The 23842-nt window shown below is 44.3% G+C and overlaps 1 protein-coding gene across 2 annotated transcripts; it reads left to right on the plus strand.

The window, feature by feature from the left end:
- Positions 1-1111: 1111 nt before the first annotated feature.
- On the plus strand, positions 1112-18735 carry SIRPB2 (signal regulatory protein beta 2). Of its 2 annotated transcripts, none has more exons than XM_002830134.3 (5): positions 1112-1284; positions 12534-12899; positions 13995-14336; positions 15197-15262; positions 16264-18735. In XM_002830134.3, the coding sequence occupies exons 1-5, from the start codon at positions 1200-1202 to the stop codon at positions 16431-16433; spliced, it is 1029 nt and encodes a 342-aa protein (XP_002830180.1). In that variant the 5' UTR covers positions 1112-1199; the 3' UTR covers positions 16434-18735. The 2 variants fall into 2 exon arrangements, with proteins under 2 accessions (XP_002830180.1, XP_003779367.1); XM_003779319.3 differs by having other exon boundaries at positions 12534-12605.
- Positions 18736-23842: the final 5107 nt, after the last annotated feature.

Consider the following 23842-nt stretch of genomic DNA (forward strand, 5'->3'; position numbering starts at 1 on the left):
ATAGTAGACACCAGACCCCTGGGACCCAGGGGACATACTCAGATCCAAGGCCTGCCACCCTGTTGCTGGAGAATCTTCAGCTTCCTCTGCACCCAGAACCTTCTGAAGCATGAGGGAGGAAGTGAACTAATGAAAGGCTGAGTTGTTCTTGTATTTTTCCCTGAGTTAATTAAAAGACTGAGTGAACCTAAAAGACAATGGTGAAAGCCTATAGAGTGCTTACTCCACCCCACACATGCTACCTTATTTTTATTCCTGTTTTACAGATGAGGAAACCGAGGCATAAAGTGGTCAAATGATTGTCCTAAGGTCACACAGCCAGACTGAGTAAAGCCAAGATTTGAACCCAGACAATGTGGCTAAAGAGACTGCCTGGATTGCATGAATTGGCAAGATTAAGCTTTTCCTTCTTGATAGCCAGCACCAGGAGGCTCCTGAGGAAGTTCAGATCACTTACAGGAAACGAAGATGCCACAAACACAAATGTTTGCACAATCTGAGTATGTTTCACTTGGACCCCAGGAAACAGGCTGAGAGAGTTACACATGATTATACTTTTAGGAATTAGGCCTGTACCCTCCCTGCAGTGCTAAAAGGAGGCCCCCATGGGGCTAGCTTTATAATAAATCCTTCTTCTTAAGCAATGTCACCTCCTCTATTTTCTGCACATCATGAATAATAATGGTTAATATGTTTAGCATTTACATTGTTCTGTGCCCTCGCACACATTATTTCTCATAATCTCACCAAAACTTTTCTGAGGAGGGGATTGCTGTTGTTCCTGTGCTGCAAATGAAGAAACAAAAGGCTCAGAAATGGCAAGTGACTTTGAAATCTTGCACAGCCAAGAAGAGGAAGATCCAATGTTTGCTCCAAAGTCCACCTGATTCTAGAGTGCATTCTATAACCTCAGTGCCCACCTCCCTCCCGGGCACCTAGGATGGAGCCTATGGCAAGGGGCCATCAAGGTTATAGCACAGTGACTACAGGAATCACAGCCCAGACACAAAAGCAGGAAACCCTTTGACCAGGCTCCTTCCTATTGCACCAACAGCCTTGTGTTGCTGCAACGAAAACACTTCCCCAAGCAGCTGTGGCCAAGAGAGGCAGAAACTGCCTTGTCCACGGGCCCCACCTCAGACTCCAACACTCACAAGAGAGCAGAGGAGCCCCAAGTCTTGGGGACCACAGAAGATGCCATGTGCTCCACGATGTCCGCCCCCACCTGCCTGGCCCACTTGCCTCCCTGCTTCCTGCTGCTGGCACTGGTCTTTGTCCCCTCAGGTAAGTGGGATCTAGGACAGAACAGGGTCCACCCCCGGCTGGTCAGTCCCTAGAGGGGCACTAAGTGCTCTGGCATGCCTGGAGAAGCTTGACCCCATGAAGATAAAGAGGGGTACACTGAAAATTTGCCTGACTCCGGCAGAGAGCACACCCAGTGTCCCAAGAAGCAGCATAGTGAAGTGATAAGCTCCCAGGCTCTGTGCTCACATCCACTGGATTCCAGCTGGATTGCTCCTATGCCCACATCAGATGCTGCAGCTCTTTTAGCCCCAGGAGCCTCTTCTACAAAACAGGGACGCTCATGGGACCTTTCTCTAGGGCTACTGTGAGTATTAAATAGAAAAGTGGTGAGGCTCAGCCCTGGGCCAGCTGCATAGTTTATGAGACCCATTGCAAAATGAAAACTGGGGTCTTTTGTTCAAAAAGTATTGAGCAACACAGCAGAGCATTAAACCAAGCATGGGATCCTTCTAAGCACAGGGCCCTGTACGACTATATAGATGGCACAGCCATGAACCAGCCCTGGCTCAGCTTAAGACACAGTAGGCTCAAACCTCACCACTAACCAGTTTAAGTAATTTGTTTCTGAGCCTCAGTTTTTCCAACTGTAAAATGGAGCTAAAAATAGGACCCACCTTGTGACTTTCTTAGGAGAATTTAACAAGATAATACCCATAAGTGCCTGGCATAACAAAGATGTGATAACTGTTGGCGATTATTATTATCATTCCCATGTTTCCTCTAACTCAGGGGAAGGTCAGGTTAGCTCCAGAGTCTTGAGACCCCTGAATATATAGCTCAGCCTCTGAGTCCAGAACTCTCTGATCTACCAGGCAGGAATACTTGGCTCTCAATGGGCTCATTCCATCTCCTGCCCATCTGGGCCTCTGCTCCAGGCTCTACTGAGATCTAGATTCTGTCCATGACATCTTTGGTCCTCTGGGGTGGCCATCCCCAGGAGAGATCCTGGCAGAACCCAGGTGTGGGGTCGGACCTAGGTGCTCCCTTACTCATTGGCCATATGACTCAAGACACCACTTCACCTCTCTGAGCTGATTTCCTCAATTCTAAGATGTGAATCATAATTGCTAGGTCTCATTCCACAAGTACTTTTGAGTGTCTGCTGTATTTTAGGCACTAGACTAGGAAATCAGAAATCTAAACTACTCAGAATAAAAAATATTCCCAATGATTGTTGCAATAGAATAGATAGAAAATAAGAGAAGTTGCTTAAACCAGTCAGTTGGAAGGTTTGAGTCCAGCTGCGTCTCAAGCTGAGTCAGGGCTGGTTCATGGGTGTGCCCTCTATACAGTGGCACAGAGCCCCCTGCTTAGAAGGGCCCCATGCTTGGTTTAATGCTCTGCTGTGTTGCTCAATAGTTTTTGAACAAGAGACCTGCATTCCCATTTTGCAGTTGGCCTCACAAATTACGTAGCTGGCCCAGGGTTGAACCTCACCACTTTTCTATTTAATACTCAGAGCAGCCCCAGAGAAAGGTCCTATGAGTGCCCCTATTTTATAGTAGAGGAGACTGGGGCTAACACATTTTCTATAAGGCTTTTAAAGGGAGCCCCCGTACAGGAACCATGACAGGCAGAGGATGCAGATGGAAAATAGATGAGAAGGTCCAGCTCCACTGACAGGGCAGAGGCAAACCTCCTAGGACACCTCCTAAAGCCCAAGTGACTACACGGAAGGAGACTCAGAAGGGGAGAGGGAGGGAAGGGGTGTGGGCACCAGGACTGAGTCCAGTCTCCAGCTTCTTCCCTGGTGTTCACTTCCCCAGACTCATCCCTAGCTGAAATAAGACTTTCTGAGTCCTTCCTTCTTCCTCTCCTCCATTGCTTCCTTCTCGTCACACACGCGCAGGCTTCGTCTTTACAAATAATTTATTTTTAACAGCTCTATTGAAGTGTAATTGACATACATTAAACCATACATATGTAAAGTACACAATTTAATAAGTTTTGTTTGTGAGTGCTGGGTATATTTCACACTTGTGAAAACATCACCAAAATCAGCATCGTGAACGTTTCCAGCACCCAAAAGTTTCCTTGTGATTCGTCCTTGCCACTCCTCCTTGTCTCCAAAACAATCATGGATCTGTATTCTGTCATTACAGTTTGCATTTTTTAGAATTGTATATAACAAGGATCACACAGTTGTACTCCTTTTTGGCTGGCTTCTTTTACTCAGCATAATTATTTTGAGATTCATTCATATTGGTGCATATGTCAATAGTTCATTTCTTCTCATGTCTATCCACTGTATGGATAAACCCTTTCCCATTCACCTGTAGACAGACATTTGTGTTGTTTGCAGTTTAGGGCTATCATAAATAAAGCATCTATGAATATTCATGTACAAGTCTTTGTGTGGATATATACTTTCATTTTTCTTAGGGAAATATCTGAGAATAAAATGGCTGGATCATATGGTTGCCATATTTTTAACTTTTTCAGACACTGCCAAACTGTTTTTCAAAGGAGTTGTACCATTTTACATTCTCATCAGCAATGTAGGAGGATGGCAGTTCCTACACCTCCTCACCAACACTTATTATGGTCAATCTTTTTAATTTTAGTCATTCTAATGGGTACATGGTAATATCTTACTGTGATTTTTTTTTTTTTTTTTGAGACAAGGTCTCACTCTGTTGCCCAAGCTGGAGTGCAATGGCTTGATCTCAGCTCACTGCAACCTCCTTCTCCCTGGCTCAAGCGATCCTCCCACCTTAGCCTACCAAATAACTGTGACTACAAGTCCATGTCACTACACCCACCTAATTTTGGTGGTTGTCTGGTTGGTTGGTTAGTTTTTTTGTTTTGGTAGAGACAAAGTTTCACCATATTGCCCAGGCTGGTCTTGAACTCCTGGGATCCAGTGATCCGCCTGCCTCAGCCTCCCAAAGTCCTGGGATTACCAACCTCTCACTGTGATTTTAACTCCCTAATATGTAATGATGCCAAACATTTTTTACATCATGCATCCTTTTTGGTGAAGTGTCTATTCGACTCTCATTTTTTAAGTGTGTTTCTTATCATTGAGTTTTGAGAGTTTGTTATATACTATGGACACAAATATTTTGCCAGATATGTGCTTTGCAAAGATTTTTCTCCTATTCTGTGACTTGCCTTTTTATTCTTTTACAAGTGTTTTCTGAACAGTGGGAGTTCTTAATTTTTATGAAGTCCAATTCATCAATTTGTCTTTAATGGATCGTGATTTTGGTATTACATCTAAGAAATCTTTGCCTAACCCAAAGTTACAAAGTTTTTTTCCATGTTTGCAGCTAGAAGTTGTATAGTTTAACATTTTATGTTTAGTTATATGATCTATTTTGAGTTAATTTTTATATAGTTTGAGGTATAAACCAAAGTTCATTTGTTTGCACACGTATTTCCAACGGTTCTTGCACCATTGTTAAAAAAAACTCCCCATTCTCCATTGAATTGTCTTTGCACCTTTATCAAATACCAAATAATTATAGTTAGGAGCCACGGCATGCACCTGTACTCCTAGCTACTCAGGAGGATTGCTTGAGACTAGCAGTTTGAAGCTGCAGTGTGCTATGACGATCACACCCAAAATAGCACTGCACTCCAGCCTGGAAAACATAGCGAGACCTCATCTCTTTTTAAAAAATCAGTTGCCTCTATTTGCATGGACTATTTCTAGACTCTCTATTCAGTTCCACTGATATGTTTGTCTATCTTTGTGCAATACCACATTGTCTTGATTCCTGTAACATTAGCTAAGTCTTGAAAGCAGGTAGTATTAGTTTTCTAACTTTATTCTTTCTCAAATTGTTTTGGCTATTCTGTAAATTTTAGATTTAGTTTATCAATTCTAAAGTGAAGCCTGCTAGGATTTGAATGGGAATGGCATTGAGTTTATATATCAACTTGAGAAGAATTGACATCTAAGCAGTATTGAATCTTCCAACATATGAACAGCGTGTACCTCTCTATTTATTTAGGCTTGATTTTTTTTATCTTAGCAATGTCTTGTAAGTTTTCACTTTGCAGTTCCTTTACATTTTTGGCTAAATATTTTCTATTTTTATAATATTGATGACTGGAAATTTTTAAATTCCAATTTCAAATGGTTTATTGCTAGTATATAGTAATATATATAATTTTGTACATTGATCTTTTATCGTCAACCTTGCTAAACTCATTTATTAGGTCTAGTAGCCTTTTTAAGAAATTTTCATTGCAATTTTAATTATGTCATCTGCACATAAAGATAGTTTTCTTTTTTCTTTCAAATCTGGATGTCTTTTATTTCCTACTACCTTTTTGCATGGTTAGTACCTATCCTACAATATTGAATAGAAATAGTAAAAACAGGTATCCTTGTCTAGTTCCTGATCTGCAGGGAAAACATTCATTTTTGCACCACTAAGCTTGATAGAGTTGTTGTAGGGTTTTCACAGGTGCCCCTTATCAACTTGAAAAACCTTCCTTGTCTTCCTAGTTTGCTGAGAGTTATTATTAGGAATGCATGTTCAAGTTTGAAAACTGCTTTTTCTGCATCTGTTGAGATGATTATATGAGTGCATGTATATGCGTGTGTGTGTGTTAGTTTAGTAATATGGTAAATTACATTGATTGATTTTTGAATGTTAAACCAACTTTATATTCCAGGGATAAGCTCAACTTGATTATAATGTATTATACTTTCTAAATATTGCTGATTGCTGAATTCAGTTTTAAAGTTTTGTTTAAAATTTTTTATCTATGTTCATGAGAGATACTGTTTTTCTTTTCACGTAAGGAAAAGGCTTCGGTTTCAAGATAACACTGGGACTCATAGAATAATTAGAAAAGTATGCTCCTTTTTTCAATTTTCTAAAAGTATTTGTATAAAATTGGTGTTATTTCCTTCTTAAAGATATGGAAAATTTGGCTGGGCATGGTGACTCATGCCTGTAATCCCAGCACTTTGGGAGGCTGAGGCAGGCGGATCACTTGAGGCCAGGAGTTCAAGACCAGCCTGGCTAACATGGCAAAACCCTGCCTCTACCAAAAATATAAAAATTAGTTGGGCATAGTGGTGCATGCCTGCCATCTCAGCTACTCAGGAGGCTGAGGCAGGAGAATCGCTTGAACCTGGGAGGCAGAGGTTGGAGTGAGCCAAGATCACGCCACCGTATTCCAGCCTGGGTGACAGAGTGAGGCCCTGTCTCAAAAAAAAAAAAAAAAGAAAAAGAAAAGAAAAAAGATATGGAAAATTCACGAATGAAACTTTCTAGGATTGGAGCTTTATTTCTGGGAAGATTTTTAATAACAGATTGAACTTTTTAATAGATAATAGGGCTAACCAGGTTATCTTTTTCTTCTTGAGAAAGCTTTGGCAGTGTATCTTTTTCAAAGAATTTGTTCATGTTACCTAATTTGTCAAATATATATAACTTGAAGTTTTCCATAATATTCTTTTATTATTCTATTAATAAGAGTAAAATCTGTAGTAGTATCACCAATCTCATTCCTTATTTTAATAATTTAGGTTTTTTCTGTGTGTGTCCCCTCTATTCAATCTGATTAGAGATTTATCAGTTTTAGTGATCTCAAAGATTTTCTTCTTCTCATTGATTTTTTCTGTGTGTGTGTGTGTGTGTTGTGTGTGTGTGTGTTCTACTGTATTAAGTTTCATTTAGAGCTTGATGATTTCCTTTCTTTCACTACTTTGGGTTTAGTTTATTGGCCTTTTTTTCTAGTTTCTCAAGGTGGAAAGTGGGTAATTTATTTGAGTCCTTTCTTCTTTCCAAATATAGGCATTTAATACTACAAATTTCCCCTTGCTTTAACGCGATCCCGCAAATTTTTATATTATGTTTTCATTTTCATTCAGTTCAAAATATTTTCTAATTTTTCTTTTTTTAATCGATACATAACATTTGTACATATTTATGGGGTTCGTATAATACTTTGTTACATGCATAGGATGTGTAATAAATGAGTCAAGATATTTAGGATGTCCATCACCTCATGTATTTTTATTTATCTGTGTTAGGAATATTTTAAGTCCTCTCTTCAAGCTATTTTGAAATGTACAATACATTGTTGTTAACTACAGTTACCATACTCTTATATCAAATGGCAGGATCTTATTTCTTCCATCTAACTGTATGTTTGTACCCATTAACAAATTCTCTCATCCCCCTCTCCCTACACTCACTTTTCCCCACGTCTGGTATCATTCTACCCTCTCCTTTCATGAGATCAATTTTTTTAGCTCCCACATATGAGTGAAAACATGTGATGTTTGTCTTTCTGTGCCTGGCTTATTTCACTTAACATAATGAACTCCACCTTCATTCATGTTGCTACAAATGACAGAATTTCATTTGTTTTTATAGCCAAGTAGTATTCCATACTGGCCATCCAGTAGTGGTATTGCTGGGTGAGATGGCAGTTCTATTTTTAGTTTTTTGAGAAATCTCCATACTGTTTTTCATAATGGCTGTACTAATTTACATTCCCACCAACCATGTATAAAGTTTCCTTTTCTTTGCAACCTTACCAGCATATGTTTGTGGTGGTTTGTTTATTTATTTTGGGTTTTTTTTATTGTTGCCTTTTTAATAGTCATTCCAACTGGGGTAAGATGATATCTCACTGTGGTTTTGATTTGCATTTCCCTGATGATTAGTGATGTTGGGCATTTTTTATGTGCCTGTTGGCCATTTGTATGTCTTCTTTTGAGAAATGTTGATTCATGTCCTTTGCCCACTTTTTAATGAGATTTTTTTAACTGTTGAGTTGTTTGAGTTTCCTATATATTTTGGATATTAGATTAGTCCCCTGTCAGGTGAGTACTTTGCAAATATTTTCTCTCATTCAAGAGTTTGTCTCTTCACTCTGTTGATAGTTTCTTTTGTTATGAAGAAGCTTTTTAGTTTAATATAGTCCCATTTGTCTATTTTTGTCTTAGTTGCCTGACCCTTTTGAGGTCTTTGTCATAAAATCTTTACCTATACCAGTGTCCTGGAGTGCCTTCCCTGTTTTCTTCTAGTAGTTTTTATAGTTTTAGGTCCTACAGTTAGATCTTTAATTCATCTTTAGTTGATTTTGGTATATGGTGAGAAATAGCAGTCTACTTTTATTCTTCTGCATATGGATATCCAGTTTTTCCAGCACCATTTATTGAATGTGTGTTCTTGATACCTTTGCCAAAAATCAATTGGCTGTAAATACATGGATTCATTTCTGTTTTCTATTCTATGCCATTGGTCTATTATACCATTGGTCTATGTATTCTATGCCATTGGTCTATTATACCAATACACATCCCAATCAAGAAGAAATTTACAAAATCCCAGAAAAAGAACACAAAATATTGATACTAAGGAAGCTCAGTAAGATACAAGATAATTCTGAAAAACAATACAAAGAAATCAGAAAACACTCCAAGACATTGCTCTAGGCAAAGGTTTTGTGGCTAAGACATCGAAAGACAGGCAACAAAGGCAAAAAAAAGGACAAATGGGACTATATTAAACTAAAAAGCTTCTGCACTGCAGAAAAATAATCAAAACAGTGAAGAGACAACCTCCTGAATGAGAGGTAATAGTCACAAAGTACCCATTTGACAAGGGACTAATATCTGGAATATACAAGGAACTCAAACAACTCAACAGTTAAAAAAGCAAACAAACAAATAAATAATCTAATTAAAAATAAGCAAAGGAAAGGAATGAATAAACATTTCCCAAAGAAGACATACAAATAGCCTAGAGGTATATGAAAAAATATGCTCAACATCACTTATCAGGGAAATGCAAATCAAAACCACAATGAGATATCGTCTTATCCCAGTTAGAATGGCTATTGTTAAAAAGACCAAAAAAAGGCCAGGTGCTGTGGCTCGTGCCTGTAATCCCAGCACTTCGGGAGGCTGAGGTGGGCAGATCACCTGAGGTCAGGGGTTCGAGACCAGCCTGACCAACATGGTGAAACCCTGTCCCTACTAAAAATACAAAACTTAGCCAAGTGTAGTGGCACGTGCCTGTAATCCCAGCTACTCAGGAGGCTGAGGCAGGAGAATCACTTGACCCCAGGAGGCGGAGGTTGCAGTGAGCCGAGATGGTGCCACTGCACTCCAGCCTGGGTGACAGAGAAAGACTCCCTCTCAGAAAAAAAAAAAAAAAAATGATGAGGATGAGGAGAAAAGGAAACTCTTATACGCTATTGGCGGGAATGTAAATTAGTACAGCCACTATGGAAAACAGTATGGAGATTTCTCAAAAATCTAAAAATAGAACTTCCATATGATCCAGCAATCCTAGAACAGGTATTTATCTACAGGAAAAGAAATCAATATATCAAAGGAGTGCATGCATTTCTATGTTTATGCAGCAATATTCACAATTGCAAATGTATGGAATCAATCTAAGCGTCAATCAATGGATGAATTGATAAAAAATATATATATACATATATAGGGTGTCCCCAAGCACACCCACAATGGAATACTATTCAACCATAAAAAAATAATAATAATGAAATCTGTAGTCATTCACAGCAACACAGATGGAACTGGAGATTATTATGTTAAGTGAAGTAAGCCCTACTCAGGAGGCTGAGGCGGGAGAACTGCTTGAACCTGGGAGGCGGAGGTTGCAGTGAGTCAAGATCATGCCATCGCACTCCAAAAAAAGAAGGAAGGAAGGAAGAGAGAAAGAGAGAGAGAGAGGAGGGAAGAAAGGGAGGAAGGAAGGAAGGAAGGAAGGAAGGAAGGAAAGAAGGAAGGAAGGAAGGAACGAACGAAGGAAAGAAGGAAGGAAGGAAAGAAGGAAGGAAGGAAGGAAGGAGCTAGACACAGAAAGACAACTATGCAGGTGCTAAAAATGATCTCACGGAAGTAGAGAGTGTAATGACAGATACCAAAGACTAGGAAAGGTGATGGGTCTCAGAGAGAGGGATTAAGAGTGAGGTTGGTGAATGGGTACGAACACACAGTTAGATAAAAGGAATAAATTCTAATGTTTGATAGCAGGGTAGGGTGACTATAATTCACAACAATGTATTATGTTTTTCAGAACAGCTAGAAAAGAGGACCTGAAATGTACCCAACACATAGAAATAATAAATACTCAGGTGATGGATACCAAAAAAAAAAAGAAACTTACAGTAGTAAACTTACATTTCTCCACTCCAAGTCTTTATTCTATTGATGTCATGACTTCTACTTATACGTGTGTTAGAAGCCTCACAATAGAATGTTATTTTTTTTTAAATCAGTTTGGGGCTTTGCTTTTAAGATTTGTTGGGCGGACCAGAACACTTCTTTCTGGGCTGCATCTCTCTTCTGTGGAGTTTGCCCAGTGCCTTGACAATCATGGGTTTTACCAGTTTGGCTGGTGGGAACAGGCACCATTCTTAGCCCTGAGCTGAGTGATGGGCACAGTTCTGTACGTGTGTGTGAGGAAATTACCTGAGGCCAGGGAAAAAAACAGGAAGGATAAGTGATAACAGATCTGACTGGCTCAAATAATGTTTGAGAGTGGATGTTGCTGAATTTCTTGGAACTAAGGACATCAAGGACAAAAGCAATCCCTAGGATTCAACATGCGGTTATCACTTGGTCACAATTGTGAGAAAGTTATTCTTGGTGGTTAACAGCACATGCCTAGCTGAAGATAGGTAGAAATAGAATTTAGAATTCCATAAGTCTTTCCTAGACCCTCTTAGAAGGGAATGTTTGCTTCACCTTCTTACTCTCCTTGCCTCATTCACAACTGAGAAACACCATGATATACTGCAAACAAATGTGTGGAGTGAGACTGAGCTATTCACAAAGGCTGACGGGAATACAGACAAAAAGGAAACTCAGGGTACAAAGCTGCCGACCTTGAGTTGAGCAGAATCTTAAGTCACCTGATCTGAGTTCAAATCCTGGACATGATATCTACTGAATGCATGGTTCACCTCATGTTTCTTTACCACTGTGAGCATTCGTTTTCTTTCTCATCTCAAAAATGGAGATTATAGGCTGGGCATGGTGGCTCACACCTGTAATCCCAGCACTTTGGGAAGCCAAGGGGAAGGAATCACTTGAGCACAGGAGTTTGAGACCAGCCTGGGCACCATAGTGAGACCCCATCACTACAAAAAAAAATTTAAAAATAAATAAATAATAAATGGAGAAGTTTTTAAAATTGAGATTATAACAGCATCTACCTCACAGAATTCTTAGAAGGAGTACATGTGATGATGTTTGTAACCCAGAACATCCATGGGAGGCCTCAGCCCTCTTTCTCTGTATCCACTTTGAGGATAAACTCAACAGTTCAACCTATCTCCAAAATAGACTCAGTTCACAACACATTAACATGAACTGCAGTCTGCTGATAATTCACATGAGGCAGAAAGGGTATTTACACTGAACCCTGCAACACACAAACCTACGTCTCTGAAGGGTGGCATTTGAAGATTAATAGCCAGAGTTCCAGAAACAGGCTGAGAGGGTTTGAATCAAGCCTGTCACTCTCTTACTGAGTGATGTATGAGTGTGCCAGAGCTTCCATAACAAAGTAGCATGGCCTGGGTGGCTTGAACAATATAAATGTAATTTCTCACAATTCTGGAGGCTGGAAACTGAGATCAAGATGTCTGCAGGGCTGGTTTGTCTGAGGCCCCTCTCCTCAGCCTATAGACGGCCGCCTTCTCCCTGTATCTTCACATGGTCTTCCCCCTGCATATGTGTGTCTAAATTTCCTCTCCTTATAAGGACACCAGTTGGATGAGATTAAGGCCCAACCCCAATGACCTCATTTTAACTGAATTACCTCCTTAAAGACCCTATCTCCAAATACGTCACATTCTGAGGTACTGGAGGTTAGGACATCAACATGTGCATTTGGGAGACACAATCCTAGCCGATGATCCTGAGACAGCTGCCTAACCTTTCCGGACCCTCAGTTTCCTCTGTCAAAAAATGGGAATAATGCCATTTACCTTACAGGAGCATTGTGAAGAATAAGTGACATAATGCATGCAGGGCCCAGCACATGGTGAGCACTTGAGTGTTATTTATTATTTGTAGGTTTGCCATTGCATAGCTCAGTTCTCTCTCTGCAGCCAGCCACCTCATCCCCTCTTTCCCTTCCCTCTCTAATGACACTCCTGTCTTGTCCTGGGCCATTGTTCTTGGCCAGATGATGGTTTGATTGTTTTAAGCTTGTCATTTAGGGCTCCAAGTCCTTCCTGCCCAATGCAAGGTCTTTCTTCCTCTTTTGTAGATGCCTCTGGGCAGAGCAGCAGGAATGACTGGCAGGTGCTACAGCCCGAGGGCCCCATGCTGGTGGCAGAAGGCGAGACACTTTTACTGAGGTGTATGGTGGTCGGCTCCTGCACTGACGGTATGATAAAATGGGTCAAGGTGAGCACTCAGGACCAACAGGAAATTTATAACTTTAAACGAGGCTCCTTCCCTGGGGTAATGCCCATGATCCAACGGACATCAGAACCACTGAATTGTGATTATTCCATCTATATCCACAATGTCACCAGGGAGCACACTGGAACCTACCACTGTGTGAGGTTTGATGGTTTGAGTGAACACTCAGAAATGAAATCGGATGAAGGCACCTCAGTGCTTGTGAAGGGTGAGTATCAGGCCCTGCAGACCACGCATTTGCTCCAGTCTGTTTTCCTGCACAGTCACCTTTATCCACTGTATCATGCTGTATCACACAAAATTTCAGTGGCATACAACAATACATATTTGTATCTCTACATGCACATTTACATGTGGCTGGGTGGCTCCATTCCTCATGTCTCATGCCAGAGCCCAGGCTGGAGAGGTAGCAACTACGTGGGGCATGTTTTTCTCATAGAGATGGCAGAAGCAGAAGCCCAGTCCCAACTCTTCAAGTACACCTCAAGCATCCACTCACATTATGTCTGCTAACAGCCCACTGGCTAAAGCAAGTCACATGGCTCAGCTCCAAGTCAAGGGACAAGGAAGAATAGTCTTCCACCGTGCAGCCAAGGTAAAAGTGTGGATGTACCCTATTACAAGCACAGAGTCAAAACCTGAGGCTGATCATGTCATCTACCACACTCCCCAAGTAATCAATCATGGCATCTGTAAGTCCACCTATGGTGACGTGAATACCCAAATCCTGGGCCTGTCATTGAATAGCAGTTCCTTCTTAAGTCAGTTACACTGGCTCTACATGCCTCAAGTGCTTTGCTTGAAAAACAGGCAACACAATTTGTACTTCAAGAGTCATTCGGGTGACTAAATAGAATGGATGCTTGTGGAAACACCCCATAAACTGGTGACATGGAGAGTATCTGTACGTGGGAGTTCATTTTAACTTGATGCCAGATTCAGGAAGGCTTCACTGGCTTCTTCCAAGCTATGATGGTGCCTCCTCTGTAGTCCTGCCGTCTTCTGGGTTTCCACCTCTGGGCAATTTTTTGACCATCTCCACTGGAAGACAGAGAATGGCTTCAGGGCCAGGCACTTGTGTGTCTTCCTGAGTTTCATGTTCCCCAATCCTACCATAGGTATGTAGTAGGTACTCAGAGCTTTTTTACTGAATGAGTCAACTGGTGAGTAATAAAGAAAGCAGGAGGGAGTGGCTGAGTGAAGAAATCTAGAAAGAAGGAAAGGAGGGAGAACACCAGGGAGGAAATGAGTGAACGATGGAAGAGGAGATGGAATTCAACAAGGACCTCCTCTTTGGCTTTAGGAGCTGGGGACCCTGAACCAGACCTGTGGATCATCCAGCCCCAGGAATTGGTGTTGGGGACCACTGGAGACACTGTCTTTCTGAACTGCACAGTGCTTGGAGACGGTCCCCCCGGACCCATCAGGTGGTTCCAGGGAGCCGGTCTGAGCCGGGAGGCCATTTACAACTTTGGAGGCATCTCCCATCCGAAGGCGACAGCAGTGCAGGCCTCCAACAATGACTTCAGCATTCTTCTGCAAAACGTCTCCAGTGAGGATGCAGGCACCTATTACTGTGTAAAGTTTCAGAGGAAACCCAACAGGCAATACCTGTCTGGACAGGGCACCAGGCTGAAAGTGAAAGGTGAGACAATTGGTTTTGGAGTTGTCGGGAGAGAGGAGCAGGTATTCATCAGGAATTTTTCTACATGTCCCAAACAAGCCAGTTCTTCCCAGCCTCCATGTCTTTACATAAGTTTTTCCCTCTACCTGGAATGCTTTCTCCTTTTCTCCGAAAACTCCTACTCATCCTTCAAGGCCCAACACAAATGGCCCCTCCTCTGTAAAACCTTCTCCTCCTCTCAAACAGAGTTAATTTCTCCCCATTCTGGTTTCCAGAACTCTGTATAGATCATTAATAATTCAACAAACATTGGCCACACACCAAAGCTCACTCCTGTAATCCCAGCACTTTGGGAGGCCAAGGCAGGTGGATCACCTGAGTCAGGAGTTCGAGACCAGCCTGACCAACACGGTGAAATCCCATCTCTAATAAAAATACAAAATTAGTCAGGCATGATGGTGCACGCCTGTAATCCCAGATACTTGGAAGGCTGAGGCAGGAGAATTGCTTGAACCTGGGAGGCGGAGGTTGCAGTGAGCCAAGATCGCACCATTGTACTCCAGCCTGGGCAACAAGAGCAAAACTCTGTCTCAAAAAATAATAGTAACAATAATAATTCAACAAACATCTACCACATGCCTGTTGAGTGTCCTGCACTATGCTAAGTACTGGAGACACTGCAATGAATTAGACATGTCCATACCCTAAACGTGCTCCAGTAGAAAGTCTAACTTTGTCCTTCATAGCTGCAGGGTTTGACTTCTAGCCTGCACCCAGGTAGAAACTGGCAGACTCATCCCAGAGATCCCAGCTCCTGGGACTTAGGAAGTGGTGGGAGAGAAAGATAAAGGGAAGTATGAGAAAGCCTCTCTCCCTTGCAGCAAAATCTACCTCTTCCCAAGAGGCAGAATTCACCAGTGAACATGCAACTGAGATGTCTCCAACAGGTGAGTGTACCCACCTCAGTGGAGTCAATGACTCCCCCACAGGCAAGGGGGCCATGAATGGCTTGGTCATGGGAAGCGAGCAGTCCCAGACTCCTGGGGCTAATCTGCCACCAAGAAAGCTCCCAGGACTTCATCTCAACTGCAGAACTAGGACCCCAGAGAACCATGTTATAACAGCTCAGTTATAACAAACTTTCTCATAGCCAGGGCCATGTAACTGTTTAGTGGGAAATTTTTCTTGAGAGGTGGTGAGCTCCCTGTGATTCTGAATATAGGGACACACTGTGAGGCTATGCACAGCGACACTGGAGAACATGGCTTTGCAGCTAAGCCTCCTGGAAGGAGCACCTTCCTAGTGTAATGGGCAGGTTCTCGCCCCTTGAATCTGGTATCTGACTCTATGAACTAGCGGGGAGGGGACAAGAATCAGAAAGCCTACTTCATGGGGTTGTGTGTGCACTCAAGGAGATCACACATGCCAGGTGTCCAGAACTGTGCCTAGCACATCTCATGTTAATATTTGAGGGCTCTCGGTATCTGGTGGGAGCTTGTGATAGACGTGGTCAGATTTGCCTTCCTGATGCTTGGCCCTGCTCCTGCCATTCATGGGGGCCAGACTGCCTGGGTCCTGTGACTTCTTTAACACATGTGGCCCTGAGAAAATCATTTCCCCACTCTGGGTCTGTCTCCTTATCTATAAAAATTGGATCACTATCCTACACTGTAGGATTACCTTGAGGATTGCATTAGGCAATTAGGAAGAGCAGAGGTTAGGGATGTGACTGAGATGATTACAGATGCAGGTAGAATATTGGATAACCGTTCTCTGGGCCCAGGGCAGAGGGAAGGGTGGTCTTTCATCTCCTCTCTCAATGTAGAAAGGATACAGCTCCAGAGGTTATACAGCAGCAGGATGTGACCTTGCCCATGGGCAGCACTGAGGTGTGGGCTGTGGGGCCCTCACCACGGGTCCCGCCTGAGCTCTCTCCTGTGCCTCCCAGGCCTCCTGGTTGTGTTCGCACCTGTGGTCCTGGGGCTGAAGGCAATTACCTTGGCTGCACTCCTACGGGCCCTGGCTACCTCTCGGAGGAGCCCTGGGCAAGAAGATGTCAAGACCACAGGCCTAGCAGGAGCCATGAACATCTTAGCATGGAGCAAGGGTCAAGAGTGAGGGGTCAGCCCCAGAATGGGGATCTTCTGAGTTGGAGAGGAGCCAGGGCTCCTCAACCATTTCCCTACCTCCAGTCCCAGCCTCCAGGTGCCCCCAGGCCTCATGACAAACTCCTAGATCCCTACATCTGGTTTTGGTCCACCTAGTGAAATTCCCTTCTTTGCACCAGGCTTCCCTCTAAAATGTCTCCCTTTCTCTTTTTGGCCTGTTCAAGACCTCCTTGCTTTTCAGTGCCTGACTCAGTCTCTCCTCAACACCCTTGCCCCTGCTGCAGCCCTTTCTGGTGTGCCCTGCCCCTTTCCCCATCTCGCCACATCCTTCTTGGCCTCCAACATCCAACTCAGAGTCTTCTTCCCAGGAGATGTCTCTAAGAATCTCTGAGCTCAACCAACCAGACCATCTGTGCCCCTCCATCTACACCTTTCTCCCCGCTCCTTCTTGCCTTCCTTCCATCCCCCACATGGCTGGCTTGGGCAGATGTAATATTAGAATGCAGGTTCAGCAACCATAACAAAGCTCTTAAATAACAGTGGCTTAAACCAGTGGAAATCAACCAGAAAGTTGACCATCCGCAGGCCAAGCAATACAGAGACTCCCTGGTATTGAGACCCAGGATTCATTGATCTCATTGCTACCAGGTCCACCTTCTGGGCAGCCAGACTGGAGAAGAAGGCAGGAAAGGCGAGCAGGACCCTCCCCTTTAAGTGCACAGTCAGGAACTTGGCCACCTCACTTATCTCTACTTGGCTGGAATGTGCTCACATGGTCACACCTAGCTGTAAGAAACGCTGGGAAATGTAGTCTTTATTTCTGGCAGCAATGCGCCCAGCTGCAAGTTTTCACTAGAGAAACCGGATGGTAGACATCAGGGGATAACCAGTTATCTCCACCATAGTGGCATACAGGCAGCCTCTCACCTTCCCTGTGGGACACCTGAGTTCAATGCCCAGCTAGCTAGCCAGCACTTCTTCCCACCATCACCTCCCCTGGGGAAGCATGATGTGGGGCAGTAGTTCCCAAGACGAGTGATTTTGCCCCCATTGGACTTTTGGCGATGTCTAGAGATGTTTTTGGTTGGCACAACCTGGGGGGTGCTACCACCATCTAGTGGACTGAGAAGCCCTGACATGGGGAAGATTGTGCATGCCCAGGAGTCAGACACACCTGCCTTTAACCCTGAGGCCTCTGCCCCCTCCCTGTGCACCCTCAGTGACTAATCAGAGTCCCTTCACATCACAGAACATCCAGGATACTAATGTGGACTTCTCTGCATTGTGTAAGAACCAATTCAAGACCAGGCATGGTGGCTTATGCATGTAATCCCAGCACTTTGGGAGGCCAAGGTGGGTGGATCACCTGAGTTCAGGAGTTTGAGACCAGCCTGGCTAACATGGTGAAACCTCGTCTCTACTAAAAATACAAAAAAATTAGCCAGGCGTGGTGGTGTGCACCTGTAATCCCAGCTACTTGGGAGGATTGGGAGGATGGGGCAGGAGAACCACTTGAACTGGGAGGCGGAGGCTGCAGTGAGATGAGATCACGCCATTGCACTCCAGCCTGGGCAACAAGAGCAAAACTCCATCTCAAAAAAAAAAAAGACGAACCAATTCAATTCTGCATTTACTGAGGGCCTACTATGTGCTGTGTGCACTGCGTGCACTTGATACATGTAAATTCCCTGTTCTCTTTCCAGGCAAACATGTATTAGCACTCACTATAGCGGGGAATAGATAAGTCTAGATGTTTTTCATTACCACAAACAGAAAAACAGCTTGAACTAAGCCAGAGAGAACAGTAATTTAGTCTGAGAATGGAATAAATTACTGAATTACCAGACATTAGAGAGGGTAGGGAAGGTAGGCTGAATACTAACCCCCACCCCAAAGATATCCATGTCCTAATCTCTGGAACCTGTGACTGTTACCTTGTATGGCAAAAAAAAAGAAAAAGAAAAAAGAAAAAAAAGACTATGCAGGTGTGATTAAATTAAGAATCTTGAGATGGGGGTGGGGGTTTATCCTGGATGATCTAAGTGAGCCCTGAAAGAGATGTTAAGTATCCTTACAAGACAGACACAGAAGGAGCTTCAATGTAGAAGAGAAAGCAATGTGACCACAGAGGCAGAGTTTGGAGCGATGTGACCACAGGTTAAGGAATGCCAGCAGCCACCAGAAGCTGGAAGAGTCAAGGAAAAAATTCTCCCCCTGGAGCCTCCGGAGGAAGTGTGGCCCTGCCAATACCTTGATTTCAGACTTTGGGACTTCAGAAATATGAGAAAATAAATTTCTGTTGTTTTAAATTATCAGGTTTGCAGTGATCTGCTGCAGCAGTCATGGGAAGCTAAAACAGCAGGAAAGCATGGAGGTGGTTCTCCACTAACTGGAGGTGGGTCCTACCTGCCCCTGCAAGCCCCCTCACCCTGTAGGGCCCTGCATGAGCTGGTGCCTGCTGCCCCCTCTGACCTCATCTCCCCAGATCCTGTAAGCTGACTCTGCTCCAGCACCCCTCTGGGATTTGACCACACAAAGCTCCCTGATTCATTCAAGTCTCTGCTTAACTCTTACCTTCAAGAGGGCTCTCTGGACCACTCTATCCAAAAAAGCACCTCCATCACTCTCATTCCTGCTTGCCACTTAAGTTTTCTTCATAGCACTTACTGCTACCTGAAAACCTGTGTGTGGGTGTGTGTGTGTGAGCGCACAAGCATGTGTGTGTGCACCTATGTGGGTGTGTGGGTGTGCATGTGTGCATGTGTGTGTCTGTGTGTGTGCATGTGTGTGCCTGTGTATGCATGTGTGTGCACGTGTGTGTGCGTGTGTGTGTGCGTGTGTGCGTGTCTGTGTGTGCGTGTGTGTTTGTGTGTCTGCTTCCTTGATGGTTGTTAGTTGTCCCCACTAGAATTTGAGCTCCCTGGGGACAGGAACCTAACGGTCCACTATTGTAGCCACCCTCATTCAATCCTGAAACGTGGTTGAAAGCTGACTCTGTGCCAGGCCCTAATCAGTGTGCTGAGAATGAAACAGAAGTCTGCTCTCTCAGCGCTTACCTCCTCCTGAGAGAAGAGAGACAATGAGCAAGTAACCCTAGGTAAGTAACAGGCCCCACTATACTGAGTGCTGAGGGCCTTCACAATGCAGGAGGAGGGGGAAGGAAGTTGCCAGAGCAAAGGGGAAGTGACACTATTTTATGCAGGGTGGACAGAAGAGGCCTCCTGATAAAGTGACATTTGAGCTGACACCTGAAGGAGGTGAGGAAGGGAGCCCTGCAGATACCCAGGGAAAGAGCTGAAAAGTACAAGGAACAGCGAATGCAAAGTTCCTGAGGCAGGAACGTGCTTGATTTGGCACAAGAACAGCAAACACCAAGCAAAATGCCTGGCCTGTATTAGACCCCGTAAACACCTGAACTACATGCACGGCAGAGATGAAGTACACAATCTCGGAAATCTGGCTGTGCAGGTTCAAATTCCAGTTCTCCTACTTATCTCTTGGGTGAGTTTTTTTCTCTCAGTTTCCTTGTCTATAAACTGATAATAACATGCGTGTCTCCCTTATTAGGTAGTTTTGAGGCTAAAATGCATTGGTATATGTGCAGCACCTGGCACATAAGAAGCCCTAAATAATTATTATAGTTACATTATTTCATTAGGCAATTGTTATGCAATTCTAACTATAAACTGTAGTCACTATCCTCCCCATGATGAGGAGCATGGCAGCCTACAGTGCCTGGGCCCCTTATCAGGCAACTTCAGAAGCCAGATGGCCCTGCTCACCACAGACTCAGTTGGAAACTCCTATAGAAAGTTGGCCCTGCTTGGGTCCAGGGACTTATAGGGACATGGCAGGGGAGCAAGGTGGAGGCAAGTCCACTAAAGAAGACAAATATAACAAAAGATGAATAATTTAAGGCCCTTCGTGAGGACTCTGGGAAACCTGCTGACCACAGATAGAAAGGGTGGGGAATGGATGGGAGACAGAACTCCTCAGCCCAGCCCTTCTGCTGCTTTGGGGCCCCAGGCATTGCACAGGTGAGATGACCCACCAAAGACAGAGCAGGGGCATGCCACAGGGAGGCCACAGCCCCCACTAAGGGCCAACAGGCCACTATTACATGTCCTGCCTGGGCCTTCAGATGTGATGCCTGGATGTCAGTGGCTACACTCCAAGATCCCTGAATCAGGGCATCTGTTTCTCTCCCTCCTCTTCTGTTTCCTTCTTCCTGCAGCTCTTCTTTAGCTCTTTCCTTCCTTTCCCATGGTTCTTGTCCCATGCTCCTCCTGCCCCAAGGAACCCCCATCAAGGCTGCCAAAGTCGCAGCCTTTGTGACAGCTCCCTGTGAGAGATGAGTCTATTCACGCCACTCTCCTCGAGGACCCTCCATTTCCCCCTGCAGGTAAGACCTAGAGCCGGAGGAAGAAAAGGCGCAAACGCCATTTGACAGTGGCTTCCTATATCCTGACAACCCAAGGATGGCAGCCCTGCTGCAGTACTGGGGTGGCGGTATCGGGGTGGGGTGAGAGGAGGGGCCAGCCTGGTCAAGAATAGTCCATCGTCTCCACAAGACACACTGCCCAGAGTGCAGCTACATGTCACTGGGCTGAGAAAGTGGGGAATGCCAGGCCTAGTCAAGCACATTTCTAAATTCTATCTAAATGGCACTGATTAATGGCCCTTTGCTACACAGATCATTCTCAACCTTGCATTTTGACTCAACATTTGAGTTATATCCAGGTTGGTTACCTGTAACTCTAATTCATTCATCTTCAGAACTGTATAGTATTCCATTGTATCAACATATTACATTTGTGATTTCTGTTGATGGATGGAGACCTTAGCTATTCCAGTTTCTCACTATCCCAAACAGAGGCAGTTTCATTGTGTCTCCTGATGCATGCACCAGTGCACACACCCACAAGTAGAACTGGAGGGTTACACAGGTTCTATGCTTCTTCAACTCCACTAGATTGGCCAAATCATGCCCCAATGCCATTAAGCCAACATATACTGCTGCCAGACACAGGAAAATTCCTGTTGTTTCATGCTTATGCCAATATTTCCTGTGGTCACATTACAGGGAAGTGTGGGAATCTTCAGTTCTTGTCTGCTTGGAAGAAAGATTTCAGCCAAGAAACACACAGCAAAGGTTAAGTAGCAGAGTTTATTGAAGAAAGATAAAGTATGTTCCTAGAAAGGAGTGGGCTGACCTGGCTGGAAAACAGCATCAGGCGAAAGACAGCAGTAGCAGTGTTTATTTAAAGAGACAGTACACTCTGAAAGAACAACCCAGCCTCAGCTGCTGCTGGGGGACCCTCTTTATGAGAATCTTACATGACTATTCGTGAAGGGGCATGAGGGAGTGTCACTTACAATCATGTTTTAGGTGGTCCTCTTGGCCATGAATGTTCTGTGTTTGTACACGCTAGTAAACATATTGCATGTCTCATTGGCATTTAAAATCTCCACTCAGGGGTGTGTTTTGTTATTAGTATTATTATTTTTTGTGACAGAGTCTTGCTCTGTCACCTAGGCTGGAGTGCAGTGGTGTGATCTCGGTTCACTGCAATCTCTGCCTCCCGGGTTCCAGCGATTCTCCTGCCTCAGCTTCCTGAGTAGCTGGGACTACAGGCACGCACCACCACGCCTGGCTAATTTTTGTATTCTTTTAGTAGAGACAGGGTTTCACCATATTGGCCAGGCTGGTCTCAAACTCCTGACTTGGTCATCCACCCACCTCGGCCACTCAAAGTGCTGGGATTACAGGCATGAGCCACTGTGCCCAGCTTGTTATTATAATGAGCAAAAGGCTACTGTAGGGTGTTACTAGAGGAGTGCACATGCTCGTCAGTGGGAAAGTCCCTACCATGGTTATCTCTGGGTAAAGCCTCATAAGTCCCCTTTAGGGACAGGAGCCCAACCACAAGGCCAGAAGTTGCCAGTGTAGCCATTGTCTTTTTGCTGGCTGCCAGTGGGTGGCGCTGACTGTCAGTGAATGGAGTCGCCAGGACTTCTTTTCCCAATCTGGCTATCCGCCTACTCTAACAGTCAGGCTTGTAAATGTTTTACCAGTTGGATAAGACAAAAGGGAATCTCATTGCAGTTTTCATTGGTTCTCACTGCTGACTAATGCAACCAAGCATTTTTCCATACACCGGCTGGCAGTACTGTTATTTTATTATTATTGTCATTAGTTGAAGATGTTGTGAAAAGAGAGACAAATAGTCCCAACTTTGCTGAGGCAGTGGTAGTGTTATTATTATTATTATTTTTTGAGACAGAGTCTCGCTCTGTCACCTTTTGTGATGAAGAGTGGTAGAAGAAGGCAGTGCTGAGGCTGAGGTAGTAGAGAAGGGTGAGTGGTACCGGCAGCTTCCATGTATAGGGGCCTCTGGAATATCTGAATGTCAGTTGAGAAATCAATCATTTGCTCCACCTAGCAGCTCCCCTGGGCCCCTAAGCTATAGAGGGTCTAGCGCTTAGGGGACTGGAGTAGGGGGTCAGAGGAGACACCAGTCCTGGGTACACACAGCTCCTGCCCAAAGTAAAGTCACCACCAGTGAGGACACAGCAGAGGGGGTGCCAAAGGAAGGCTGGGGTGGGGCAGGAGGTGGTGGAAGATAGGATTAAAGGAAGGGGCTGGGGTGAGGCTGGAGTGGGAAGGAAGATGCAGATGAGCCCGGAGGGGGCTGGGGGTGAAATGGAGTGAAAGTGGGCTTTGGAGTGTGGGGTGCGTTTAGTACTGAGGGTGGAGTTAGAAGGGAAAGTGGGGCGGGGTGGGTCAGGTGCTGGCGGCGGATCTGTGAGGTAGAGGTGAGGCTGGAGGTGGTAGCGGTGGTAGAATTTGGGGATGGGGCTTGGGTGGGATGGGGCTGGAGGTTGGGGGGTGGTTGGACATAGGAGGGTGGAGCTAAAGCTGAGCCTTCAGCACCTCCTTCGCTAGTTTTGTTAAGGACACTTAGATAAGTGTTACGTAAATGTAGTTTCAAGTTCACGCCCTCACATCCCCTGCCTTAAACTCCAGTTGGGTCATCTGGAGCTGCCTCCAGAAACCAGCCATAGGAAGTGACCAGCACAGTCCTGCAGTCTAAGGAGAGACAGTGTGGCGTAGTGGTTAGAAGCAGACTCAGGAGCTGTGCAATACCTGGATTCAAAACTCTTTAGAAGTCTAGGTTTCCCCATCTGTAAAATGGAAATGATAACAATAGAACTCGCTTCATAGGGTGCATGAGTTAGTGTATCTAAGGCTCTTTGTAGAGTGTCTGGGGGCATAATAAGTGCTCAGTAAACACTAGCTGCCAGGTAGTGTTATGGGAAAGGATACCCTCAAGGCCTCTAGAAGACGGATCAGGGACCCTCTGGCCAAACAAAGAGCTTTCCCTGATGGCACAAAAATGAAGAGGGGGGTGACAATGT

The sequence above is a fragment of the Pongo abelii genome, chromosome 21, assembly GCF_028885655.2.
Source record: "Pongo abelii isolate AG06213 chromosome 21, NHGRI_mPonAbe1-v2.0_pri, whole genome shotgun sequence".
Taxonomy (NCBI): domain Eukaryota; kingdom Metazoa; phylum Chordata; class Mammalia; order Primates; family Hominidae; genus Pongo; species Pongo abelii.

Bases quoted from the DNA above. Each gene is read 5' to 3' on its own strand.
- SIRPB2 (XM_002830134.3), top strand. From the start codon at position 1,200: ATGTGCTCCACGATGTCCGCCCCCACCTGCCTGGCCCACTTGCCTCCC. The intron at 12,900-13,994 runs GTGAGTATCAGG...CTTTGGCTTTAG, and splicing joins CACCTCAGTGCTTGTGAAGG to GAGCTGGGGACCCTGAACCA. The intron at 15,263-16,263 runs GTGAGTGTACCC...TGTGCCTCCCAG, and splicing joins AACTGAGATGTCTCCAACAG to GCCTCCTGGTTGTGTTCGCA.